The sequence below is a fragment of the Chinchilla lanigera genome, unplaced genomic scaffold, assembly GCF_000276665.1.
Source record: "Chinchilla lanigera isolate Chin_1 unplaced genomic scaffold, ChiLan1.0 scaffold00021, whole genome shotgun sequence".
Taxonomy (NCBI): domain Eukaryota; kingdom Metazoa; phylum Chordata; class Mammalia; order Rodentia; family Chinchillidae; genus Chinchilla; species Chinchilla lanigera.
In genome coordinates, this window is record NW_004955422.1 from 29,154,952 (window position 1) to 29,182,205 (window position 27,254).

At 44.6% G+C, this 27,254-nt stretch overlaps 1 protein-coding gene and 1 long non-coding RNA gene across 12 annotated transcripts in view; one reads left to right on the forward strand and one right to left on the reverse strand.

Annotated features, from left to right (window-relative positions):
- The first annotated feature begins 93 nt into the window (after positions 1-93).
- On the forward strand, positions 94-27,254 carry LOC102015643. 2 transcript variants are annotated; one of them, XR_001233973.1, is made up of 5 exons: positions 94-427; positions 9,039-9,122; positions 9,234-9,369; positions 14,485-14,630; positions 26,853-27,254. It is a non-coding gene; the product is annotated as an uncharacterized LOC102015643 (long non-coding RNA). The 2 variants fall into 2 exon arrangements; XR_001233972.1 differs by lacking the exon at positions 94-427 and adding an exon at positions 5,768-6,758.
- The window catches only part of Tpx2 (TPX2, microtubule-associated), a 63,230-nt gene continuing 51,719 nt past the window's right edge, over positions 15,744-27,254 (reverse strand). For 9 of the 10 annotated variants that reach the window (XM_005384888.2, XM_013514190.1, XM_005384891.2 and 6 more), the window contains 6 exons: positions 23,813-23,908; positions 22,377-22,553; positions 21,831-21,977; positions 19,544-19,655; positions 18,691-18,878; positions 15,744-16,488 (listed from right to left, as the gene is read on the reverse strand). In XM_005384888.2, coding sequence (XP_005384945.1) covers positions 16,378-16,488; positions 18,691-18,878; positions 19,544-19,655; positions 21,831-21,977; positions 22,377-22,553; positions 23,813-23,908 — 831 coding nt within the window. In that variant the 3' untranslated portion in view covers positions 15,744-16,377. The remainder of the gene's footprint in view (positions 16,489-18,690; positions 18,879-19,543; positions 19,656-21,830; positions 21,978-22,376; positions 22,554-23,812; positions 23,909-27,254) is intronic. The other variant, XM_005384892.2, reaches the window with a different exon arrangement.

The following is a 27,254-nucleotide window of genomic DNA, read 5'->3' on the forward strand; positions in this document are numbered from 1 at the left end:
CGGAGAGGAGGATCTCTTACACCAGGGGCCATGCAGCTCGGGCTGCCACCACCTGTCACTCTTGGCCCCTGTTCAGAGGACACAGCATTCTTCCCACGGCCTAACGGGTGGAATGGTGTTGGAACAAGCAGGAAAAGAAAAAAGAAGGGGGTACCTGGGGCCCTGGGGGGAGCAGCCCTTTCCCCAGGCCTCACCCAGGACCCCCAACTTGGATGGGATCAGAGGGGCATGGAAGGAGAGAGGGCCTTGAGGTAGAGCTAAAGGGCAAGACCATGCCCGGGCCTGGGCTTGGCTCTGCCCATCTGCATGCCACAACTCCTAGGGTTTCCCAGAACCGGGAGATCCGCACAGGTTCAGGAATAATCAGCCTGAGCCCAGTGCCCAGCTCTGTACCCTTGGCATCTGGACCTACTCGGACCATCTTTGGGTAAGAAATTGTCTCGGGGGCACTTGCTTAGTACGTCCACAGGCCCAGAAACTTTATCCTTAGAAAATCTTCTCAGGCTCCTGGGCTGTGGGAGAGGGCCCGGGACCCATGCTGCTCCCCCATCAGAGCCTGTCCTCTCCTAGCACAGAGAGAGTGGCTAGTGCAGGGTCTTTTCTAGACCCACTTCACTGAGATGGGGATCACAGCCCCGGGTGCTGAAACTGTGCTGGGATGAGAGCGCTGTGCTCCAAGCACCTTCCAGCACCAGGGCTGCTTGCCCAGCCTTTCCCTGGGGGGCCCTGGAGAAGTGGCCAGCGCTGAGGGCTTTGGGAGAAGCAGTGCAGTGGGCGTCTGGGTTCAGGTACTGGCTGGCAAATCACCCTGCCACCCGCTCAGCTTCACCATCAGATGAGGAAAGTGCCCAGCTGCTGCCCTTACACAGAAGGCAGCGAGAAGCCAGCACCTGCATGCACGGGGGAGTATGCAGCTGCCCAGAGGCTGGAGGTGCTGAGAAGTGACCTCCTGGCGTGGGGGTGCAGAAGAGGTGAGCGCGCTAACGTCTATGCAAACGGGACCGGGCATGTAACATATACTTCGTCACTTTATATTCATAAGAATTTCTTTGGCAGAATAGGCAAAAACCTGGGAACCAAGGCTGGGAGGAAAATGTCGCTGTGGGGCCTTTTACTTTTTTGTTTGAACCACTATGTGAACACATTACATGTCAAAATGAATAATTTTTTAGGGTAAGTAGAAGAATTTGATACAAGTTAGCAAAAGATAATGCTGGGGCTCCCTCCCCAGTCCTGACAGCCTCAGCTCCCTCTGACCCTCCTCTCTAGGCCCAGCCCTCCTCTCCTTTCCCTTCTGTGAGGTCCAGTTGACAGCCTTCCTCTTCCAGGAAGCAAAAATAACTAGCATTCCCCAGTACCAGGCCTCACTCTAAGAGCCCTATGGAGATTCGCTTGTGCAGTCTTAACAACCCGGTAAGGTGCGGAAACTGATGCAGAGGGGGAAACTGAGGCAGAGGGGTGCAGTAACTTACAGAGTCACATGGGTTATAAGAGGCTGAGCTGGTCTCCGAACCTCTGCTCCCCTGAGGGAAAGGAGCTCTCATTTACTCAGCACCACTACTAGCTTTATCCAGCTTGTCTTTACACATTGTCTTGTTAATAACTGTGGGCAGCATTCATCCCACTGGGATGGGGACAAGGAAAATTAAAGGAATAGATAGCTTGCCCTCTGTCACTCAGCAAAAGGAGGTCTGGGGTAAAGTCGGTGGAAGAGCACTTGAGCACATGAGCCCCTGGGTTCCAGCCCCTCCCTAACACTGCAGAACACATGAACACACACACACACACACACACACACACACACACACACAGGGCCAGGAGTATATTCCAAAATCCTCTTTCCTCCCTGAAGTTTCCCAGCCTGGCAACCCACTATGTGAATCTCAGTATTTTAAAGGTCGAAATGCTTCCTGTTCACACCTGGGATTGGACCTCTTGGCCCTCTATTGGGCTATCCCCACAGCTTTCTCTGGTTTGGGCTGAAAGTTTGAACACCCGCTTCCTGACCTCCTTCAGTGCCCCAGGCCAACCCCACTGCAGATGAGTCTGGGCAGGGCTGCGTGATGCCCATGTGTCCCCAGCACAGAGTGTGCCTGCCAACCCATCTCTGATGAGTAAGTAACTGAGTGACCAGCAAGACTCTGGACCCGGGTCTTGGGGTTACTTTACTCTGATGGCCTTGTTGACACCCTTCACTGTTGCTGTGGCTATCAGCACCTGTCTTGTACTGGGCACACACCTATAATCCCAGCACTCAGGAGGCCAATGCAGGAGGATCACCTCGAGTTCGAGGCCAGCCTAAACTACCTAATGAGTTCAAGATCAGCCTGAACTACCCAGCAAGACCCTGTCTCAAAAAAACAAACAAAAAAACCCTATCAGGTACTGACTGCCCACAACTGTGCCAAGGGCTTTACCCTGCTCCCTAGATCCTCAGGGAGGATAGAGCATTTTAAAGATGCAGAGAAGCAGGACATGGTGGCGCACGCCTGTAATCCCAACACTCCAGGCTGAGGCAGGAGGATTGTTACAAGTTCAAGGCCAACCTGGGCATCATCGTGAGACCCTGTCTCAAAAAATACATAAAAATAAAAGAAGAGAGATGCAGACTGATGCTCGGAGAAAGTAAATGGCCAAAGTCACCACCTAGCTTAGTGAGTGTTTTCAAACTACCCAGATTCAAAGCCAGAGCAACCTCGCAATGAAACCAAAACTAGGGTGAGAACTCTTTCCAGAAGAGCCTGGGACCTGGGGTAAACAATTGAAGGTCCTTTTAATCCTTTTATTTTGGTCCTTTTAATCCCGATAGTGACACTGCTGGGAAGTGGTTAGGGGCTCTGTCAGTGGAGCTCCACGACCAATAACCATGAGCTTGGAAAAATGCCTTCGGTGGTCGCCTGTGTGCAGAGCCAGCATCTGCCCAGGGGAGGTACACAAAGCATTTAGAGCTGTATGGAGTGCACTGTGTAGGTGTCAGCCATCCATCCCCATTTCACAGATGCAGCAGGAAAACTGAGGCATGGGCAACATCACAGAGCCGGGATTGAAACCACCTAACCCAAGGCTTGGCTCAGAACCATCGCCTCCCGCACACAGAGTGGCTGGGGATGAGTAGCCAGCATGTGTATGTTGAGTGCTCGGCACAGTGTGGCAGGTTATGGGGTTTGATAACGCTGTGGGCACCTGAGGTAGAGGGCTCAGCTGTTCGTGCCTGCTCTGCCATGCCTTCTGCTAGGATAGGAGCCTGGCCTGGTTCCGGATCCGTGGGATGGCCTGCCCCAGCCAGCTGCTTCCTGGGAGTCCCCAAACTGCTTCTCAGCACTCTTGGAGGCACAGGAGTGGAGCACAGGGAAACCTCCAACCGGCTAAGGGTTGCCAAAGCCCCTGCCCACCCTTATAAGAAGGGGCTTCCCTGCCCTGCACCAACTGCAGATATCCTCTGCCTCTCCAGGGGCAGGATAGGACACGGGGCAATGCCAGGACCAATTAAACTTGCCCGGGGAATTCAGGTCAACAGGACGCAATTATGCCTATTGGATTTAACAAGGCCAGAGGGGAGGCTTCTCCAGCCAGGGTTCATGGCTCCTTAGGCCTCTTGCCCTGGTATCTGCCTTCCAGGAGCCCAGGCACCAAGGCTCATCCGTCTCGAGTTCACTGGGAGTGGAGGAGTTAACTCTAGGGAGCACTGCGTCTTTGGCTCCTAAGAGGAAATTGGTCCAGCCAAAGGCTTTAAAAGGACCTGCTAGAAGAGACATTCTCTGCCTGACCCCTTCCCGGCTCTGCTGTGATGGAAAATCCAAGGAGTTGAGCAATAACCTTTCTGACTCCAAAGAGAGCAGCCAGCTTCCCTCGTAACCTCCACCCTGGGCCTGACTTGAGAGTCACTCAGAGCCGTCATGAGCAAGTTGTTTTCTCTTGCCCTGTCCCAACTTTGGCCTCTAAGCCCAGCCTTGACGGTACCTATGCCCTGCCTGGGCTCTGGAACAGCCCTCATAAGGCTTCTGTCATTATGATAGCACCTGTTCTTATAGCTAAAGCTGATGAATAGAGATCTATGGGCATTCCGTGCTGCAAAATGGACACAGATTTTCCTGGAAGCCTGACATACTATCCTGCCCCAAAACTGTAGGATTTTATGGCCAAGATAATTGAGTGTTCAACTCTGTGGCAAGGACTAAACCAGTCACTTTGGAGACAAGGGGATAAAGTTGGGGGAGGGCCGTAGAATCACATTATATTGCATTTTAGGTGAAAAAACTCATCCATGGAGTAAGATCTTGTTATTAAAAATGAAAGACAGCCAAGCATGTTGGCAAACACCTGCAATCCCAGCACTCGGGAGGCTGAGGCAGGAGGATTGTTGCAAGTTCAAGGTCAGCCTGGGCTACAAAGTGAACTCAAGGCCTGCCTGAACTGCATAGCGAGACCCTGTCTCAAAAACAAAACAAAACAAAATAAAAAATAAAAATAGAAGATATCTGGGGGTATATAGGTACTTCTTAACAGGTGTGAGAATGGAAGATTTTTATTCTTTAATTTGCTTGGATTTTCCAATTTTTAAAAATGATCCTTTGTAACAATGGTCAGATCAATAAGTCAAAACATAACAAATTCAAGGCAGAAAATAGGAAGAACAATAATAAGATACGAAACAGTGGGATTTCAGAAGCAGAGCCATTGGAACTGGTGGTCAGGGGTGACTTCTCAGCTGAAGGTGTGGTCAGAACTTCAGAGAGCTCACAATTCTATCCCCTTGGGCTCTCAGCAGTGCCTGAAGCCCTGGAGAGTTTAACATAAAGGTTGCTGAGACTGGCTCCAGGACTCAGTCTTTCTGAGCAGCATTTCGGGTGATGTGCACACACATGCAAGCTTGAGAGCTTCCACATCAGAGGCCTACTCCTTGGAAAAAGGGCAAGAGCCCTGGAGCAGGACCAGCTTTGAGGTGTATCTCCTCCTGATAGGTACCTGAGGAGGACACCTGTCCCTATAGCCAAGGGCAGCGCTCCTCAGCCCCGAGGCTGATGCACGTTCGTTGGAAAATACCTGGAGAATTTTCACAGCCAACAAATCAGAGCACCTGGAGGTGGGCACAGGATGGTGGTGTGTTTTTGTTTTTTTTTTTTTAAAAACCCTCCCCCTCCCCTAGAAGGGTAATCAGGGTTGACTACTCATCCACCCAGGGTTGAGGCTTTCCCAGGCTGGGAGCCACATCTTACTGCCCTTAAACGCCTCCTAGGAGTTAGGATAAAGTGGTACATGTGGTGGGTGTTTCTTGTGATTTGTGTCAACCATGTGTCCCAGCATGAGGCTCTTTGAGCCCAGTACCCGCTCAGAACACACAGGGTCCATTTCTCATTCAGTCCATATATCAAGCAAGCATCTAGTTCAATACATGGTGCCCATGTGGTTGATAGTAATATTGCTCACAGGTACTGTGCACTTACCATGTGCCAGACGCAGGTGTAACTCCTCTAACCTTGGCAGTAGATACCCAAGAAGAAACTGAGGAACACGGAAGGAAACTTACCCAAGGTTGCAGAGGTAAACAGTGGGGCCAGAATTTTAATCCACCCTGTCTGGCTCCAGAGCCCTTCTTCATACCACAAAAAAATGCCAAATGAAAATTACATTTTATATAGTACTGCTGGGATTGAACCTAAGGTCTTTGCATTGAGCTGTAAGCCAACGCCTTTTTTATTTTATATTTTGAGACAGGATCTCGCCAAGTTGTTAAGTTGCCCATGCTACGCTTGAACTTGTGATCCTCCTGCCTTGGCCACTTAAAGAGTACTGGCATTACAGGCATGTGCCACCCATGCCTGACTGAAAAATAAATTTGTGAGCAAAGAATATTTAGGGACTGGGAGGTAGCTCAGTGGAAGGATGCTTGCTTAGCATGTGTGAAGCCATGGGTTTGGTTCCCAGTACCTTTAAAAAAAATAAAAGAATATTTAGACTGTGTCAGTTGTATTGCCCCAAGGCTCGACATTCTATAGCAAAGAATAAATGGTTCTACTTTGGTAGGGCTCTGGGACAAGGGGAATCCAAGACTAGTCCCTCCTTCTCTCCTACCCCAGCCCAACTTCTGCAACATAAACAGCAAAGCTAAAAATAGCCACCTAATGACGTCAGAGGAACAAGGTCATCTGAACATTGCCACAGCCACTGGACACCTCCCTATAGGATCAAATAGCAGGAGGGTACCCCAGGCTGGTGCAGCTGTTCCAAGAACAGGAAATGTCCTAGGAGCAGACCTGGAAGCGCTGCCATGTGAAAGCAGAGGTAGCCCGGCGGAGGAGCAGGCAATACAGACGCACATCCAGACTGAGCGGAGCATAGACCCCAGATTAAGAGTAATTTGACTTTATCTGCACTAGAAGTCATTCCCATCATTCGATCCCAGGAAATGGCTCAAGAAACTGAGAATGCGTGCTGTCCTCGTGCACAGGGGCAGCTTCTCTGCCTGCCGTTTGCTATTTTTAAAGTCTAGGTGTGCTTGCTAAACCGGGTTACCATAAGAACTAGGGGATGCATGGCAAGCTGAGGGGCTGCTAGAAGAGGACCCAGCCTGGGTGGCAGGGGGCATGCCCATAAAGGACGAGGAGGGGCTGGGAATGCTCCTGGCTGCAGTCTGGAACCTTGGCCATCACTCTGGCCTGCGGAGGCATGTGGCTTCATGGGCTGGCAGCTGCCGCATCCCTGACAGGAACCTAAGCATCTGGCCCAGTCTGAGGAGATGCCTGCTGTGCAGATGGCAGGTAAATGTGGGGTTCCGGGCTGGGGATTTAGCTCAGCGGCAAAAGCGCCTGCCTGGCAAGCGCAAGGTCGTGAGTTCGGTTCCCGGTACCGGAGAAAAACCAAAAAATAAAAATAAAAAATAAATGTGGGGTTCCTCTGGGAGGCTGGGCTGGAGGTGCTGCCGCAAGGGCTCCAGCTCACACAAATGGATCAGGTACTGTCCTCTGGAGCTGGCTCCGCCCAGGGGATGCAAGCTGGAGTGGTAGAGCATCCAGGAACAGACAGACCTGGGTCCAAACTCCGACCCTGCCATTTCTAGCAGGGTGACTTTGGATAAGAATGCCAAGCCTCAGTTTCCTCATGTCATGTGACCTGTTGGAAGGGTGTATGGAAAAGCATTCTTCCTTCTTGGGCAGGAGATAAATAGGAACAGACTGCACAGTGACTCCCCAGGGAGCTCAGGCAGGGAGAAAGTTGCTGTCGCCCTCAGTGGGCTCCTGACTGCCCTGGGCACTGAGGGTCACAGGAGAGCACTGTTGGCCCCTGGGTCCATGGGAACCTGAGTTGGGATTTACAGGTCCTTCTGGCGCAGTGGTCTGTGCACCTGGGCAAGGACTGTGGTCCCCATAGAGGGCTCGTTAAAACGTGTCACAGGGCTCTACATTGAGACGTCAGTTGTAAGCAGTGCTTGTAGCCCTTGGTCCACAGACCACACACTGCCTACCACTGTTCTACAGAGAAGTTCCCCAGAGCCCAAGATGCTGTTTCCCAAGCCTACCCATTTCTGAGGTCTCTGGGCTGTAGACAGCAGTATATTGTTACACACGTGAGGAAAATGTGGGCACACCCAGACCCGATCGTGTGGACAGCAAGAGATGCACAAAGTTGTCATTTGGTGAAGGAGCTACTGATCGCCCTTGCCAACTCCAGCCTGACCACCTGCTTGCTGTGTTACATCCTGCACTATTGTTCTGTTGCTGCAGTATAAACTACGAGAGAGAGCAAACAGCCAGTGTGCAAATAATAAAGCCCCAAAGAAAGGTCATCGTAAGTTCAGTGAGCCTGCAGTGTAGACTTCAACCAGTGGGAATGAGATCTCCACAAGCTCAATTCAAATTCATCCCTTGCTTCTTTCCCATGAGTCTCCTCGCCTGCAATCTCCCTGTAGCTGGTAACTAGTAGCTCGGACTGAGTCTTGTCACACGGCTAGCTGGGAGCAAACAATGGGTCTTCTGGCAAGCCCTGGTGCCACATACCTACTGTTACTACTGAATGTGACTCAAGCATGGTCACACTACGTCACACCAGCCAACAAGGGTAACCGTTACCACTTCTGCCTGCAGTGCTTTAAGGTTGTTACAGCAGAAGAAACTCCTCCACTGAGCAACAGTAAGTCTTCTCCAAAAATACCACTCTAACTTCTAAAGTGAGGAGTCTGAGGCCCAGAGAACTCATATGGTTCAAGGCTACAGAGCCAGAAGCAGCTCTCCCAATTCCCAGCCTGTGCTTTATTACACTAAATAATTGCTCCTCTTGAACTTTAGGCAAACTATCCAAAAGCAGCCCAGTTCTTCTTGGCCATGAACACTTTAAAAACTGAACTACAATAGAGAGAAACAGAAAAGGAACAAGACGAGGTATCAGCTTTACTGTGACAGCCTTAAACTGACATTAGAAAAGCGATTTAGAAGAAAAAGTCACACCTTGGGAAATCACATCTTGGATGCAGAGGGGGCAACTTCTTTGTGGTAGTCACTATGAATCCATTGGATATTCTGTGCAGTCTTGTCTTGACCCTTAAGTTCCAAGGTCAAGAGAAACAGCAGAAAATATGTGTGTGTCAGAGGACAACAGTATTCAAGGATTAGCCCCCTGGAGTGATCTGGGCTGGATTTCTGCTTCCAGAACCACCCTTGGAAAGCCCTCAACAAGGCAGCACACTGGTGTCCAGCATGCTTCACTGACATTCGCATAGCAAAGCAGGGGACTCACTAGAAGTACCCTCCTGGAGTGACGGAGTGCTGGCTATGGAAGAAATACAAATGGGAAAGTAGGGCTGGTGGGGTTTAAACAAATGGCCTAGAAAAAAAAAATCTGAAAATATTTATGATAAAAGGAGCCTTACTGTTCTAGCTCAGTGCTTGCTTCGGCAGCACATATACTAAAATAAGGGTTCTAGCTCAATCTTATTTGACAGATGTGGAAACTGAAGTGCAGAAAAGTGGAATAACTTACTGAACATCACCCAGCTTGTCAGAGACAAAAATGAGATAATCCCTGTCCTCTGCTCTTCCCAACAGACACATCACAACTCCAGTGAAGTAAGACAAAGTGCTTCCACCTTTCAAATCTAATCTGAAGGCTTGAAGACAACAAATCTCCATGTAAGTCTATTAGAAAATATAGAGTTGCAAGACTTTAAAATAACGTAACTAAAATTATCTCCAAAAAGACTTTCCTAATTAATAACTTTTTTCACTGGGTATGGGTGCCAGTAATACTGACATCACACCAGCCAAGGGGAGCTTTTCCATCCTGCAAGTGCGTGTGCCACAATAATGTCATGAATTACACTTTGGGAGAGACTTCTATTTCCTTCTGAGCTTGTATTTCAACTACAAAGACAGACTGGTAAGTGGTTAAAGTACAGAGTTTAGATACAGATATGACATATTAGATGGAAGTAAATGCAGACAATTCTGTCCTATAAATAAAGTCCAGAACAATCCTTTGCAAAACAAGCATTTTCACTGGGGAGAAACTGGTACTTACAAGTATACTATTGCATACAGGAAAAACTTATGCGGCACTATGATGCTAAGTGAAAGCAGGATACCAAAACAATATACATAGACAAGCCACACAGGGTATGATCGAAACATACAGTGAATGTTTTAAAATGCATTACAGTAAAAGACACATTCCTACTAATGCCCCTCAAGACACCCGCTCCCTCGGAGCACACTGAGCCCATTGTTCTTGCCACCCTCTAAAGCAGTTCTGGAAGTCCTCTTTTGTGTCTTTACGAGATGTAATAAAGATATGGTAAATGCTGGTACCGAACACCCTCCAGCAGATGGGCAGCTCATAAAAATATTAAAGGTGTGTCCTTATCCACTTTACCAGATCCGGCACCATGCAACTTCTACTTCTTTCCCAAAGTCAAAATGACCATGAAAGGCAAAAGTTTTAAATACATTCAGGACATCAAGGCAACAATAACAGTGTAACTAAAAACACAAAAAAGCAATTCTAAAAAAAAAGCAATTCTAGAACTGTTTCAGAAAGTGGCAAGAATGAGGGGGTAAGTGCAATTGAAACAAGAAATATATTTTTTTTTTGTTTTTATCTTTTTTTCCGGTACCAAGAATTGAACTCATGACCGTACGGTTGCCAGGCAGGCACTGTGCCACTGAGCTAAATCTCCAGCCCGAAACAAGTAATATTCTAAGAGGAATTAATGGCAACTTGTCGTTTACTACAGTAAGTTTTTTAAAAAAACTTAAACATTCACCCTATTTTTCAATCACACCTCATACAATATATTAAAAAAGAACAAAGTTTTACCTAAAAGAACAAGCACAGGTGGTCTGTGGAATCCAGTGAGCCTATGTGCTCGTGATGGGAGGTCAGGGTAGACCTAAAGATGCCTCAGCTCTTTGCTACCAAGGAAGTTTCAACAATGTGGCCCCAGGGGCTGGGGTTTTAGCTCAGCGGCACAGCACCTGTCTGGCAAGCGCAAGGTCGTGAGTTCGATTCCTGGTACTGGAAAAAAAAAAAAAAAACCAATGTGGCTCCAAACTACTTTTCCACATTACAGGGGAGCCACAATCTACTTCTCCCACCCTTGCTCCTGAAAGCGGGCCCAAGAATACTACCACAGCCAAAACAAATCGGGCCATGGCAGTTGGTCACGATTCTTAGCACATTTACACACTGCCTGTAACGTCTGGGATAGCAGTCTTGTAACTACTTGGGTCTCTGCAGATCAGACAGGCCAGCCTTTTATTTCCTCTCTGTCCAATTAAAACATTTTTTTAAAGGGAAGAAGGCAATTGATGCCTTCAGGTCAAGCTTACATCTGGTGAAATCATTGTTTCCTAACAAAACCTAGTATTTCTTTTAGCCGATTACACCTGACCCTCAAGCTATGATTTCTGCAAGTGAAATGTCAACACTGCTGAAGGCCTTCCAGGAAGGTGATACCTCCAGTGCATAAGAAACGTGCTTTGGTCTCAGCCTAGCCTTTTATTCTACTACAAGACAGAGAATAACAAAAACCTCCAGGCATTTCCAATGTCACCAACTGTTCCAATAGCACTAGGAAACAGAGTAGTTATGCAAGAAGACAAAGAAAACAAGAGGGAAGTATGCTTTTGTCCCCAGGCTTCTCTTTTGTAGCAACTACACTGGCTTTAGCTGAATAACAAATTGTCCTGGAATTCCTGGCATTGGCGCAAACATTCAGTTCCCTGGTTACGCCTTCGTCACTGCTCAAACTGCCACACACTTTAACCTTCCTGCTCTTTCCATAGGCCTGGGCTTGTCCCATCTCCAGGAAACTTTATATGTTCTCTGAGCATTGCAGCAGGCTGCAAGGCGGAAGGCTGCTTAGGATTCTGAATGTTGACCAATTCCTACCTGGACCCACACCACCAAGCTGAAACTCAGCCTGCCTGTGCAGAAATAGGAGCCCAGCCACACAGCTTGCAGCTTTTTAAACTGCTTCTCTCAGCACTGAAGAACTTCCCTAGCAAACCAGCTTCCAGGACATGGCCTTTTTCAAGGGAATTGCAAAGGAAGGGATATCAAGATTTATCACGGGACACACACATTCAACCAGACACTACAGCCATAAGCAAGCCCCCCAAAACCTAGACCAATATCCAACTGTATCTTTAGCACTTTTACTTTAAAAAAAGTAAAACTCATCTTTATGAATTACAACCTCACTTCCAACAAGAACCCTGAACTCTTACAGCACTGTCTCACATTACTGAGTTACATCCTATCCTGTGTTAATAATTCTTTGTGACCAGGTTTCATCTCTTTTATTTGCTAGAGCAACTGCTACTGCAGTATGCCCACCACTCTGGCTCTACTTTCCAGGGACCAAACTCCTCAGAAAAGAACTGGTAAGGTATAAAACAGCAACCAAAATACCAGCCAAGACACTACAGAAGAAGCAAGGCACATGGCACACGCCTATAATCTCAGCAATAGGCAGGAGGATCACTGAGCTCGAGGCCAGCCCAAGCTCTTAGTTCAAAGCCAGCCTCAACAACACAGTGAGACCCTGTCTCAAAAAAACCAGCCACAGAAATGAAAATCAAAACTAAGACATTACACGAGGAAAAATGTGATTAATCAGAGTGAAAATGATCTGACATAAATTAGTACAAAGTATGAGCAATGGAAAATCATGACCAAGTCAAAATCCTTCTGAAAACTGCCCTTCCCAGAAACTGTGGGAAAGCCAACAATCTACATGTACATACATATTAGGAACTTTGCAAAATTGCCAAAGTGTGGCAGCCAGATTTCTTAGCAGAACTCAGTAAGTTCTTATCACAGGACATTTCATTTATTTAGGAAAATTCCTGAGCAATCTCTTAGTATGGAAAGATGAAGTTCCTTCTAGAACTTGGCCTGAAGAGACAAAGAACATGAATTTCTATATAAAAGTAGAGTTTAAGATTCTAAAGGAAAAAGGTAGGTAATGGTGAGGGAATCCAGCAAAAGAAGACTCGATACTAGACATGAGTTTGTGTGAAGAAAGTTAACCACTCAGTTTTAAGCTATTTATTCTGAAGTAATGTATCAAAAGCTGATCAAAAAATATGGGTGAATGCTGCCTGCCTAGTGCCAGCCAATGGAAAGGTAGGGATCTTCAATACAGGAAGCAGCAAGTTGAACCTTGGTAAAAGCATGTGAGAAGCTTCAACTTGTTTGGTGCAGTTACTTGTGAGATCCAGTTGAGAGGTGTGTTTACGCCATAAATCACAGATTAAGAACAACACATTCACATTAGCCAGGCGTGGTGGTGCATGCCTGTAGTCCTGGCACTTGGGAGCCTGAGGCCAACCTTGGCTACATAGCATGTTCAAGGTCAGCCTGAACCACACAGTGAGACCTTGTCTCAAAAACAAGGACAAAAGAACAGCAAATTAACATAAAATTTCACCAGGCATGGTGACACGTGTGTAATCCCAGCACTGGGAAGGCTGAGGAGTATGATCATTGTGAGTTCAAGACCGGCCTGGGCTACAAAGTGAGCTCAAGGCCAGCCTGAACTGCATATTGAGACCCTGTCTCAAAATGACCAAAAAAAAAAAAAAAAAAAAAAACACCATAAAAGGTATCCTTGAGCTTTAAAGCACTGAACAAACTGGAAAATGCAACATACCACATACTGAAGTGAAAAGTCTGTGTTTTGGTTTTTAAATAAAAATTTTCAAAAAGTTAAAAAAAAAAAACCCCACCATAAAATTTCTTTGGAATTAAATGATCATGCAGCTTCAGATTCCAATTTTTAAGAAATGTCACATGGGAAATGAAACTTGGGGTCTGATTATGATCCTAAGACCAAGGTTCAAAGTTATCAATGGAAATGACCCAGTTCTCTTCATGTGAAGAAAGCATGTCAGCCAACTCCAACATCAAGGTGATATTGTCCTTTTTGACCTTGATGGAAATGTGTGAGCTGAGTTTGTACCCAGAAATACTACAGTAAATTCTTGAATATTGTAAGAGCTTATTAGAGCATTTTAAAAATGGTGAGGTGAAAACAACCTGAGATTGGGTAACTGGTTTCATCCTCCATCGTGACAATGCTCCATGTCACGTATCACTTCTGGAACCACAATTTCTGTCAAATGAGACCTGTGTGTCCTCATCCACCTTATTCACTGGATCATGCACCATGCATCTTGTGGCTCTTCTCCAAAGTCAAAATGACCATGAAAGGCCAACAGTTTTAATCAATTCAGGTCATCAAGGCAGTCATGAGAACTCAATTAAAAACATGAAAGAGGACTTCTAGAGCTGCTTCAAAAGTAGCAAGAACAGAGCCAGGTGTGGGGGCACACACCTGTAATCCCAGCACTCTAGAGGCAGAGGCAGGACTGCTGTGAGTTCAAGGCCAGCCTGAACTACACAGTAAGACCTTGTCTCCAAAAAAAAACCAAGAACAATGGGATGTGTTCAAAGCAAGAGGGACTATTCTGAGGGGGATTCATGGCAATGTGTCTTTTGCTACAATTTTTAAAAATTAAAATATTCACCTATTTTTAATCACACTTGATAACTTCTTTAAAACAGTGCCACAAATTATCACTCCATGTGGGGGCTGGGCAGGGGACAATTGAGAATGGAGCCAGTGGGTGGAAAGATCCAGTCTGTAACTGTCAATATAATAGTACTTCCTAAAGTCCTCAATTTGAGGGCTGGATTTACTGTCCCATCAAATAATAAAAAGTAAAAACATACAAGACATATGAAAAAAATGATGCCAGATGGAAACACATGAATTAGGGAACTGGTAGACAATTGTGACACAAATAGAGAGAAAAGCTAAATAGGACAGACCCAGAGAAGAAACTGAGAGGTTGGTAGGGGTAGAAAAACCAAGGAAATAGGTGACCAGAAAAATAAAAGCAAGAATGCAAGAACTAGGTTTACCTTAGTACAAGCGATCCCTCGCTGTATGCCCTTCGTAACTCCCTGCCTCCGTGTCTACTTCCTTAGCAAGTCTTACGAGTCACAGTGTCAGATTCACCCAGAAGCCAACATTTCTCACCACCTCCACTGCAACCACCCGAGCCAACCCACCAGCAGTGCGGGCCTTCTGATCTCACATGCTCCTCTTCCACCCCCACCTGTCTGCACAGCAGGTATGGTAAGAGCTCTATCAGCGGAAGAATACTCATGCGCTTGCTGTCTGTCTCTCTGCTGAAGTGCAGTCTTTTTTTTCGGTGCTATATCCCCAGAGAGTAGAACAATACTAACAAGTGTAGGTATTTATATTTAGCACTATAAATATTTTTAAATGAACTAAATAAGTGGTTATAAAACTATATGCTATATACCTCCAAGAAATAAAGAACCTCATTTTGTGCTGACCTGTGGCCTCCAGGAAGGAGGGATCTGTAAGTCATACTGTGAGAGGCACAACCTTGCTGTCACCTGTGGCTGGCTCTACAATGGCTTGTGTATGACAGGAAATAGATAAATGCTCACTGTACGGATAAAGCAATGAATATAAAATAGGTCTGATGTCACATATGGTGTGTTTAGGGCTGACCTGTACAGAACACAGCTGGCACAGGGATACTCAAAAATAATGGAAAGTCATGGGCCTAAACCAATTATGTGCAGTCACAAGAAACACAGAGGACCACAGTAATTCTTGTCTTCAAGGAACTGACATATCTCTACTATCTTGTGAAGAACTATAAGCAACTCGGATATGAGACAATTGCTTTACTAGACATATTTCATAGGCACAAAGAAAGTGACCATCCTTATCTGAGGTCATGGTCAGGGAAAAATTCTAAAATATATTTTAGCCAGGTGTGGTGGAACATGCCTATAATCCCAGCACTCAGGAGGCTGAGGCAAGAGGATCACTGCAAGTTTGAAGCCAGCCTGGATTACAGTGTGAACTCAAGGCCAGCCTGAACTACAGAGTAAGACCCTGTCTCAAAAGAAAAAAACACATTTTACTTGAGCTGAATCTTACAAGGTATTTAGCAAATGAGGAGAAGCTCATTTAGAGAAGGCAGAATCTATGTGCATAACTTACATGATTAGGTGGTTACTAGAAGAGAGTTAACAAAACATGGAGTGATATTCTGCTATGGATAGAAAAAAGTGACAAAGCACTTTCCTTTAAGGACACACCCTGTGCTTTGGAAAGATCCCAGACCCACCTTTCAAACCACCCATTTCTGCAATACGATGTGACCTCAAAGGCGGCTTAAATTTTAAAACATTAAGTAACAAAATCAGGAAGAAGAAAACATGTATTTATTCCTAGCCAGGTCTTAAAATGTACTCAGCACCACTCCCCATTTTTATCAGTGTCAGGGAGGGAAGGGGCCTTACAGCAGCTCCGCCAGGGCTGCTGTGTGTCTGCAGGAGGCATAGGGTCTTCCTGACCAGCACTCACTGAGGTTCTCCACCCTCAGGCACAAGGCTCTTAACTGTAAACTCATTTTGTGTGAAGAGGAAAGAATCTGATGCACTGACTGTTCCTCATTTAAACCATAACTTAAATCCTACCTCAAGATTGAACTATCTTTATTTTCTGATTAAAATATACATATATATAAAGGAAAGGGATAAAGGGAAAAAGAAATTGCACTGTGCTGACACAGAGACTTGAAATTCTAATTAAGGGTCTACTGATGTTTAAAGGAAACTACTACAAGAAGTCTCATCAAGGCATAGATGAGTTAGTTGAGTCTCACTCTAGCCTAAAAATGTATGAAAACAGTTCTCCAGGGAACTGGCCCCACAGTTGTCGGAATGCTCTTAGGCATGGGTAGATGAGTCCGGAGAAATGAGTTCTCTCCGTGCCTGGTGTGATGTAACAAGCAGCTCCTACTGCCAGGTGGTATCTGCAGCTCACAGCTTAGCTCAGCAGTGGAACCGCGCGGAGAACTTAGGAGAGACAGGCACGGTTAGAGGCTGGTCGCTGGACTTTATCTCGACAGACTGGTATTTGCGTATTGGATTTGCCTTATGTACCTGCAGAGCAAGGAAAATAAAGTTACCCCTGAGAAGGATGTGAGAGAACTATACATAGTAATTTTCTTTTGTTGCAGTATTGAACCCAGACCTTTATTTTTATTTTCTGAATTTTGAAACAGGGTCTCATGAAGCTGCTAAACTGTCTAGGCTGGACTTGAGCTAGTGATTCTCTTGCCTCTGCCTCTCAGAATGCTGGGATTACAGGAATGTGCCATCGCACCTGGCTTTACTTTTTCTTTTAGAGAAAATGGTTGTGTTGTTTTACAGATATCAGTTACAAATTTAAAAGGAAGGGGAAAGAGAAGAGTAAAATGAGAAAGTATATGAGCTTTTGGAGACCAATAGGTTTCTATTAGGTATTTGATGGGTCTCTCACTAAGAATGCCAAACCCATCTCCTATGTGACAAGGGCAGTGATGGAGACTTTTAGAGCTTTCAATGACAACAAACAGCCTGCTGTGGCACATGTGCCATAATTTCACCGCCACCGTACTAGTGTATAATGAACGACATTGTACTCAATTGCACAGCAAAGAGTTACAAGTTAAGAATTAGCCACAGTACAATCTTTTCTTTTTTTTGGTGGTACTGAGGACTGAACTCAAGGTCTTCACACTGTCTCTCTAGCCCCTCTTTTTTATTTTAAGCAGGTATCTAAAACAGCCCACTTTGCCTGAGCTGTCCTCAAGCTTGTAATCCTCCTGCCTCAGCCTCCTGAATAACTGAGATTACAGCATATATCACCATATCCTTACTGATTCTCAATATTGACAAAAACATGAACCAAAAGGACAACAAAAAGTAAAATCCAACCATACCCAGGAAGGGTTATCAGAGAAGACTTGGTCCCATCTATCCTTCTGGATGGTCTAAAATCAATCCTGAATCAAGCTAGATTAGTAGAGATAACTAGCACAGATTATTGTGCTTTAGAATACTGTCATGAGCCTATACTGAGAACTGCTGTAAGAAACAGTTCTATAATGAGGACAAATACAAGAGGCAGGTACCAAGTATTGAAGAAAAACTAGGTAAGTTGCAGCTAGTTTTACGTATGAAGTAGGGATTGTGTTATTTTCTCATTTAATCAGTAATTGCTAGCTGGATGTTCCTGAGAGGCTGATCTCTCCACTAGTTTGTCCTCAAAGCCTGCCTGTGGGTAGTCACCTGAGCCAACAGCTGTTTCAGCAGCCAGCCTCAGTGCTTTTGTTTTGTTTTGTTTTGTTCTGTTCTTTGGTAGTGTTCAACCTAGAGCCTCACACATGGCAATCAACGGCTATACCACTTAGCCCTACTTTAGCACTTCTGGACAAAGCTTATATATTTCTGTAGTCGTCCTTTTACTAGTCACATGAAGTTTCATCTAAAACCATCTTCCTGTTATATGCAGTTATCACAACTTGCTGTCCTCCCAACAAAGTGTTACTTAAAATCTTTTTGGATAACTAATACTTAGGTCACTATGCTAGTATCAGCATGAAGATCACTGAGACCAACATATACTATAACTCCGTGGAGCTGGAGCCAAGAATGATGAGGGGGGAAAAAAGGAAAGTACAGGTGCCTCGCAATTCCTATACCCTGTACTGTACGTTCTTGTCTAATAACAAAATACACTGGTAATTAATCTCAGAATAAAATAATGAAATAAATAAATAACAAAGAGTCCTAGGAAATGCATCACAGTGCCTGTGGATACCACATGATGTGCTTCCTATGCACACCTCTGGAAGAAATTGTGTCTAAATTCAATATCAAGGATAAATGTATATTTTGAACAACTGCGGTTATGTCTTAAAAATGACAGGTTGCCGGGCATGGTGGTGCACACCTGTAATCCCAGCACTCAGGACGCTGAGGCAGGAGGATTGTTGCAAGTTCAAGGCCAGCTGGGGCTACAAAGTGAGTTGAAGGCCAGCCTCAACTGCATACTGAGACCCTGTCTCAACAAGACCAAAAAAAAAAAGACAGGTTGACTCCTCAAGAGCCAAAACCATGGCTCTTCCTTACAGCACCATGTATACATCTTCTGCTTTGCGCCCATTTAACCTCCTCCTACCCCTAGTGGGGATGACATCTTTCACTCTCTTGCCTTTGACACTGCCCTGCAAACTACTGTGATCCTGTCTAGAATGAGGCATGGTGAGAAAAACAAAAGCGATAACCCTGGGTTAGTCAGTGTGCATGCTGCCCAGTTACCAGTTCTTTCCGTAGCCTGGCCAGCTCCTCCTTCTTCTGTTCTTCTTCCTGTTGCCTGGCCTCCTCCAGCTGCTGAGCTTTCTGGGCTTCCACCTCAGCCATTCTCCTCTCCAGCTCCTGTCGCTCCCTGGCTCTCTTCTCAGTGGCCAACTGCAAAGGTTCCTGAACTAGAGAACCAGAAAGGCCCTCTGAGTACAGAAACAGAGAAAACACTAGTACACGAGCAGCAATCCCATTAACAGAGTCCCAGCCCAACCCCAGACTGAGCTAAGTGGCAGAGACATGGAAGGCAGTAAAAGGCTGAGCTCTAAGGAAGCCCTATTAGAGAAAAGGCATAGTCACAGCATTGTAACAGTTGAAGGGCCCCTGGAAAAATTTAGTATAAATGGAAGAAAAGCAAGACCTAGAGGTAAAGAAGCTTGCTCAAAACTACAGTGATTTTAAGACAGATGTAAAAGAATCCTGACCTTTAACCCACTGTCCAGTGCCTAAGAAATCCAAAGTCACCTGTATCTAAGGCTTGCTTCAGGGCCAACTCCAAAAAGACCTCCCAGCTCTCTCTCTCATCACTCACTCTTCAGGTGAGAGAAGCCAATTACCACTGTTGAAGAGCCAGCTGGTTATGCTAAAGCTCACGTCCTATCAATCTGGACACAACACATTTGCAAACTCAACAGAGCCACTAAGGTCAATGATGGCAAAAGGCTGGGTCTAAGGGAAAGAAAAGCTACCGTCCTCTAAAGTCAAACACTTCTGGCTTACACCACACTGTCCTGGCACAAGTGAGTCCCTGCATTCCCCAGGGAAGTCTGACAATTCTGCCCTAATCCCACAACCATACAGAGAATACTACCAGCAACTGATTTTTTCTCTTTCTTGGGAACAAAGGGCTCCTGGGAGGTGACCGTGTTTGGACGAGCCTTGAAGCAAGTTGCTTCTTTCTGCTGTTTCAGTTCTTCCTCCAGCTGTCAGGAAGAAAGTCTGTCAGACAGGCGAGTCCACAACTTCTCATCACTACTATTGCAATTAACTCAAGTTCTAATGCTTCTGAATTTGCTTTGTAAATAAAGATAGCAGATGATTTATTATAAATACCAGGTAACCCCCCACACTCACCCAGCAATATCTGAACCCAGGCCGAATTAGAAACTATTTTTAAACCACCTCCCGCACAACACACACATAACATATATACTCCCCAGTACAGGGAATCAAACCAAGGGCCTTTGCACTGAGCTACACATGGCCAGTCCTTTTTAAATTTTTAAAAACATTTTTAAAATTTTCAGACAGAGTCTCCCTATGTTGCTCAGGCTTGAACTTGTGTCCTCCTGCCTTAGCCTCTCTATATTTTTTGTTTTGTTTTGTCTTATGAAACAGAGTCTAATACAGTCCAAGCCAAACATGAACCGTTATGTAGCCCAGATGGTCTCCAACTCACAAGCATCCTGCCTCATTTTCCCATGTGCTGAGATTACAGCTATGTGCTGCCACACCCAGCTATCTTAACCATCACAAAATAAACAACTATACATTATATGTCTCTAGATGCAATTAAGGATCATGACCATGCAGCATCACCTATGTTCTTCCCACCCCAAAAATCAAACAAGTACAAGAACTAAAATGTAATCAAGCCTCTAGATCTGACCACTCATTCGTAGGAAATATGAAAGACAGACAAACATATTAAACAGCACATGGGAATATAATCAACAAAGCCCAGACTGAAAAAATCTATATAAATCCAGTTTATTCAACAAATGAAATGCAGCCTGGTGTGGTGGCACACGCCTGTAATCCCAGTACTTGGGAGGCTGAGGCAGGAGGATCATTGCAAGTTTGAGACCCGCCTAGGCTACAAAGCTAGTTCAAGGCCAGCCTGAACTGCGTAATGAGACCCTGTTTCAAAAAGACAAAAAAAAAAGCAAAGAGTCTGACTGAAAGAGAGTTTTGGATATTTAGCAAACAAATGTACAATGTGGGTCTTATTTAGATCTTGGTTTAAATAATTCAACTGGAATTCAAATTTATAAGAAATTTGTTGCCCTCTGCCTCCTGGCTGGCATGAGGTGAACAACTTTACCATGCCATTCCAGCCCGCCATTTTTGCTTGGAGCCAGCCACAGACTAAATCCACGGAAACTGAGACAAAATAACCCTCTCCTTCTTGAAGCTGTGGGTGTTGAGTATTCTCTCCCAGTAATGGGAAAGTAGTAAGACAGAGTGATTTCTATAAGCAAGGATTAACTCAGAGCTTCCTTTGGACAGTCTAGAATAAGTGCTGACATAAAAATACTGACAAACTTAAAACTTGAAGAAAATTTTCCAGCTGGACAGAATTAGATCCCAGTTAAACTAGTCAATAACCAATTAATTGGCTTTGTTTGTATTTGTGTGGTACTAGGGATTGAATCTAGGGTCTTTGCACTTAACTACAGCCCCAGATCTTCTTTTTTCTTTTCTTTTCCTGAGACAAGCTGCTAAGGAGCTCAGGCTGTACTCAAACTTGCAGTCCTCCCACCTCAGCTTCCCAGAGCAGGGATTATGGGTATGTGCTACTACGCCGGGCTCCAATTAATTGTTTGTAATTACTTGGTAACTATAAAGAACAAGTATTTTCCATACCATGCTAAGAAAATAGCCTATTATGTTGAGAACCTATTTTCCCATCCTGTTGCCAAAACACCAACAGAAAGACTTAAATACAGAAACCTTAAATACAGTATTTAAGTAGTAAGTCTATAGTTGGAGTGGACAAGATCTTACACAGACTGACACAAAAAGCCACAGCTTTTACATTTCCCAAGTGGTCACTTAAAAAGTGTGTCAGCACATGGCAGCTTACAAGCCAAATTCAGCCTGTAAACTGTTTTTGTCCAGCCCTTGAGCTAAGAATGGTTTTCATATTTTTAAAGGGATGAAAACACACACATACAAGGAATATGTGACAGAGACAGGGGTCATGAGTAACCAGAAAACCTAAAATATTTATAATCTGGTGCTTTCCCAAAAACAAGTGCTGAGCCCTGATTTAGATAAGGTATATTAAAATTATTTCATTCCAGGTGATTTTTCAGTGCCATGGGTCTGCCTGTCAACCAACTGACCAACATTTGGGCTGCTCTCCCGTCTCCCACCTGGTACTTCCATGTCTCAGCCTTCTTAGCACCTCTCTTGTCAGTCTCCAAGTCAAACGGCTCAGTTTGGGTCACATTCTTTACCTTTTTCTCTGGCAGGTTAATGTTATCAAAATGAGGTAAGGGAAGTGCCTTAAACTTGGGTACCTAATGAAAATAAAGAAAACAAAGCAAAACATGTGACTTAAGGGAAATACTTCTCTAGCCGGAAAGCAACAGTTGCTCCAGAACATGTGGGTAAACCTGAACAAACAGGGGAGACCAGTTTTCAAAGCAGTATGGTCCAACAGGAAAGAGTAATGGAGTTAAAAGAAAACTTAAGTTTTCTTCCCAGTATTGGCCAACAACTGGCAGTGTGATCAGAGGCAAGTTATTTAACCTCTTCGAGCCAGAGGAATTATTTAAATTATTTGCCCTATTTTATATCTTATACAATTCTTAGAAGGATCAAAGGAAGGAGTAATTTCAGTCAAGTATTACATGAAAGGTTACCCATGAGGGATAAAAGAACGGTATTATACTACTTGCAGAAATGGAAATACCTACCTCCCCTTTCTGCAACTCTTTTACTTTCTTCTCCTTCTGTAACTGGCGTTCTTTGTCCCGAGAATCAAAGGAGAAAGGGCATATTTCTACAGTTCTTGCCTCTGGGAGATGGGGCTTAAAAGGCACCCCATAATGTGGCACAGGTTGAGCTTTTATCACTGTTGGTTCATCCTCTTCCTAAGACAGAAATTGCAGTTCAGAAATAAGACTTCTTATTCTCTCCCACCTGCTCCGAACATGCAGTCAGCAGACACTGTATGAGACAAGTCACTCACGTGTAGGTCTTAGTTTCCTTTTTAGCAAAGCGGGACAATGGCAAAAAATCAGCTACCACCCCCCAGGGCTGACAGCAATGGGAAAGCCTTTAATAAAGAACTAACAGATCTAAAGTTTTTCACAGAAATACTGGAAGAACTTAATGTCAGCATAAATAAAATGATGATTACAAGAAAAGTACTAACCAAACATATACCTGCACCTCTTCTTTGACCCAATCTTCAGACTCCACTAAAACATGTGACTAGAGTTAATAGTAGCCAAACCCAGAATAGGACGAAGTAAGTTGTTTGGGTTCAAACTGGTAACATAAGATTACTGTGTATTTTAGTTTCAAACAAACCTATAAAAAGGCTTTGCTTGAGATCTGCTATAAAATTACTCTAACTCTGGATATTTATAGATAAAATGGGAGATGTAATAAGAAACTGGTATATCAGTGACAGTCTATGTTACAATTCTATGAGCCACGAGCACACAGCCATCTTTGCGATCCCTGTATTAATAGTGATAGACAAGGTAGACGGAACTACTCATTTTAAAAGTCCCACACTGAATAGTGACAACAACTCTGGCAAAATAAAGTACAGGGGTTGGCAACTTACTCTCAAGGACAGGCTGATTTCAATGCTACAGAAACAGACAACCTCCAATGCCCAACTCTTTCATACTTTTCCTATAAATTGTAAATGGTTATTACTGAGATCCAGAAGATTTGTACCTTATCAACTACTTTGCTGTCAGAGGAGCAAAACGGATGATCAAATGTTTATACCATGCTTAAAAATAATACCAGAAAAAAGGTTGTTGCTTTAGATCTCCATTAAGTTTAAGAAACGGTAAGGGTTGAGGGGTAGCGGGCAGCATAGTGGTAGAATTCTTGCCCAGCATGCATGAGGCCCTGAGTTCTGTTAAAGGAAGGAAGGAAGGAAGAAGAAAGGCAGGAAGGAAGGAAGGAAGGGAGAAAGACAGAAAGAGAGGGAGGAAGGGAGAGAGGGAGAGAAAGAAAAAGAAAGGGAGAGAGAAAGAGAGAAAGGAAGGAAAGAAGGAAAGAAGGAAGAAAAAGAGGGAGGCAGGCAGGCAGGGAGCGAGGGAGGGGAAAAGTTAAGGCTCAGACTGCCTCTGAAGGAAAGAGAAACTCCCTACTCCTAGGAAATCACCTCATCTTCTTTGGTGGGCAGTCGGATTCTGTTCTTCAATGCAAAGGCTGGAGATTTGGGGACTGTGACTGGAAGGACCTTCTTTTCAGGAACACCCTGCAAGGAGTACACAACTCAATTAGATATCCCCAATATCCTCTTCTTTCCAAGAGAAGTTCACGTATCATGACAATGGATCTCTTTACTCTCAGGACACAGAGAAGTGGTCTCTCATGGATACCAAAACCCACAGATGTTTAAATCCTTTATATAAAATGGGGTAGTATTTGCATACAACCTACCCACATGTGCCCTATATACTTTACGTCATCTCTAAGTTCTTTTGTTTTTCTGAGACAGGGTCTCACCATGTAGTTCAGGCTGGCCTCAAACTCTGCGATCCTCCTGCCTCAGCCTCCTGATTGCTGAGATTACAGGCCCAGCCAGTCTAGATTCTTACAGTACCTAACACAAGATAAATACTGCATAAATAGTTATTATGCTATTCGTTTAGGGAATAACGACAAGAAAAAGTCTATACATGTTCAGTACCAATGTAATTTTTTTCCCACAAATATTTCTATTCACAGTTGGTTAAATCAGCACATGCAGAATCTGCAAATATAAGGGCAAGCAAGGTACATATATAAAACTTCATTATATTTACTTATTTAAACATTCGTCTCCCCCACCTAACTTATGAATGCTTCAAGGATGGGCACTATTTTATTCCATCAATCCCAAGCACTTTATACAGACTTTGGCAAGTGTAAGGCATTCAGGAAATGTCCATTCAATGAATGCAGTAAGAACGAACACTTAAGAATTTATACCTTGGACTCTATGAGGATACCTTGGGAGACTTCTTAATCCCAACAATGCTGCAACTGCTCAGAGCATGTTTGGAATGTCTTTCTTGGAGTGGCTTTCGAAGCCACTTTTTGGACCATGCAAGACAATTGCTCAATCTTTACCTTTAATGTAACAAAACTGTTTCTGCCTCTAATATCTTTTACTACTAAGAAGTTTTAGTTAAAAATATTTTTTAAAAAGGTTAGTCCCAAACACTTTGCTTTGGCAAGGGGTGGTTTCCAGTACCAGGAATTGAACTCACAACCTTGTGCTTGCCAGGCAGGCACTATGCTGCTGAGCTAAATCCCCAACCCCCCAAAACACTTTTAGACTAGCTTTTAAATACAAGTTAATCTTTAAAACATGAAGATTTGCTATCATGCAAAGATCCACAAGATTATACTGCAGCAACAAGACAAGCAGTTTGCAGGATGTGCTGTGCAGTATCCCAATCACTACAAAGGACTGTGATTATAGTGTCTCTAGGTGCACACTGGGAAAAGAATGCTATTTTGCTGTGCGATTTCCTGTTCTGTTATCACTTAAAGAATGTTACCACTTAGAACAGTGAAATCCAAGTTCCCAGACCATGTAAGAGTGACAAGAGTCTGAGAGCTATGTTTTCAAATGATCCTTCCCATAAACAATAATAAAAATGTGCTGCTCCACCATCTCCTGGAAAGGTGGGCACCACGCACCACGACGGAGGCACAGGTTGCACAGAAATGGAAGAACCATGAGCAGGCGCAGGAGTCTGGCTCTGTCTCCCTCTGCTCCCCACCTCTGTAAGAGGAACAGCAGGCACCTTCTAGACCTCAAGACTTCACAAAATAATCGAAACAAATACCTGAGGGCTCATTTAGTTCTAAAATAATCCTGCTTTTCCTATTTTTCCTTCTCTCTTCATCCAAAGAGCAGAGAGATCTGCATTTTAAAAGATGAGCAATGGAAATCTCTAGTAAATAAGCCACGAAGGAGGTATTTGTGAGTGGAAACAACTCTCATAATTAACTAGGGTAGGAAAAGATGTTTTATGAAAATCATCACTGCCAGGCATGGTGTACGCCTGCAATCCCAGCACTCAGGAGGCTGAGGCAGAAGGACTGTTGCAAGTTCAAGATCAGCGTGGGCTCCATAGTGAGCTCAAGGCCAGCCTGAACTGCATAGCGAGACCGTGTCTCAAAATGACCAAAAAAAAAAAAAAAAAAATCATCACTGCAGCAACTAACACATCGCAGCTCCACTGCAATCAAAGCTGACTGGGACTTCAATCTGAAATTCAAAAAAGGAAGTCAGGTTTCCAGAAAAAAAGAAGGCTTCTTAGTTTGTTACTTTAAGTCTGAATTATGAGCTCGTTGAAGGCCAGGATGTTGCCTTTGTCTTCTCCACAGTACTCACAGAAAGACTGGGGAGTAACTAAGCATGTACTGGTTATTACTGCTGCATTGATTTGCTTACATGTCAATCTGCTGAACCAGCCTGTGTAAGCTTGAGGACCATTATGTTTTATCCCATGTTTGAATTCCCAGTGTCTAATAAGCTACAAACACATGCTGGTGCATGTCAATTTGTACTGTCATTCCATTACCTAAGAGGGAAGTGTCATGCTGGGGATACAGAGTGAACTATACAGATAAAACAGGCCCTGTCCTCAAGGAGTTCCCACATCCCAGTGGGAAAAAAAAGAGACAAGGAGTAAGTAAAAAATTAAATACTTCCTAATTTTCATAACTGTTCTCAACCCAGCAGACCGTGAAGCTAAACACTATTGGGAAAATTCAGGTAAGATACCTGTGAAGAAGGGATGTGTGGCCAGGAAGAAGGGATGTGTGGTCAGAAGTGGGCGATGCAGGTGGACAGAAGACACACGTAACAGAAGCAGGCAGGGTGGGAGATGCAGAACACTACTCCTCCCTAAGGCAGGAAATGCTCCTATGTGCCCTGGGACAAGCTCAGGCCTGTCCCAGAGCAGTTAGCAAAGTACTGCAAAGCAATGTTAACTCAGGCAATTGGGAGGAGGGTGCTGGTTTCCCTAAGTCATCCCTAAAAATATCTAGCAGATATTTAGCAAATTTACTCGCTGCCCTCCCTGACACCACATCCACCTCCATGGAGCCACAGCCGCCCACACTCCCGCAGCTACGAGCAGGCGCCAAGGTCACATTTCACATCCACCATGCTCAACATTTCAACCTCCACCTCTGCCTAGGAGCCTTCTTCATCTCTGCCTCATGGTACACAGCTGCCCAAGCTCAACTCACACTGGTTCCATTGTTTCCTTGCCACCTACCATCCCCACGTGACATACCACAAGATCACTGAGGACACAAGGAAATGGAACTTCAGTGCTGAGGGGCATGGAAGGGAATGACCACAGCAGGAAGACATGCCACATCAAACTTTAACAGGTAGGTTCTCCGGTTCTACCATACAAGTCTAAGACCTAATCTCAGCTCTACCACCAACTCTTAAAAATGTTTCTATGAGGAAGCCGATTCCCCTTTCAAAGACTCCTTTTCTGAAAAATGAAGGTATAACTAGGGGCCTCCTGTAATCACAGGTACTCAGGAGGCTAGACAGGATTTTAAATGCAAGGCTAGCCTGGGCAACT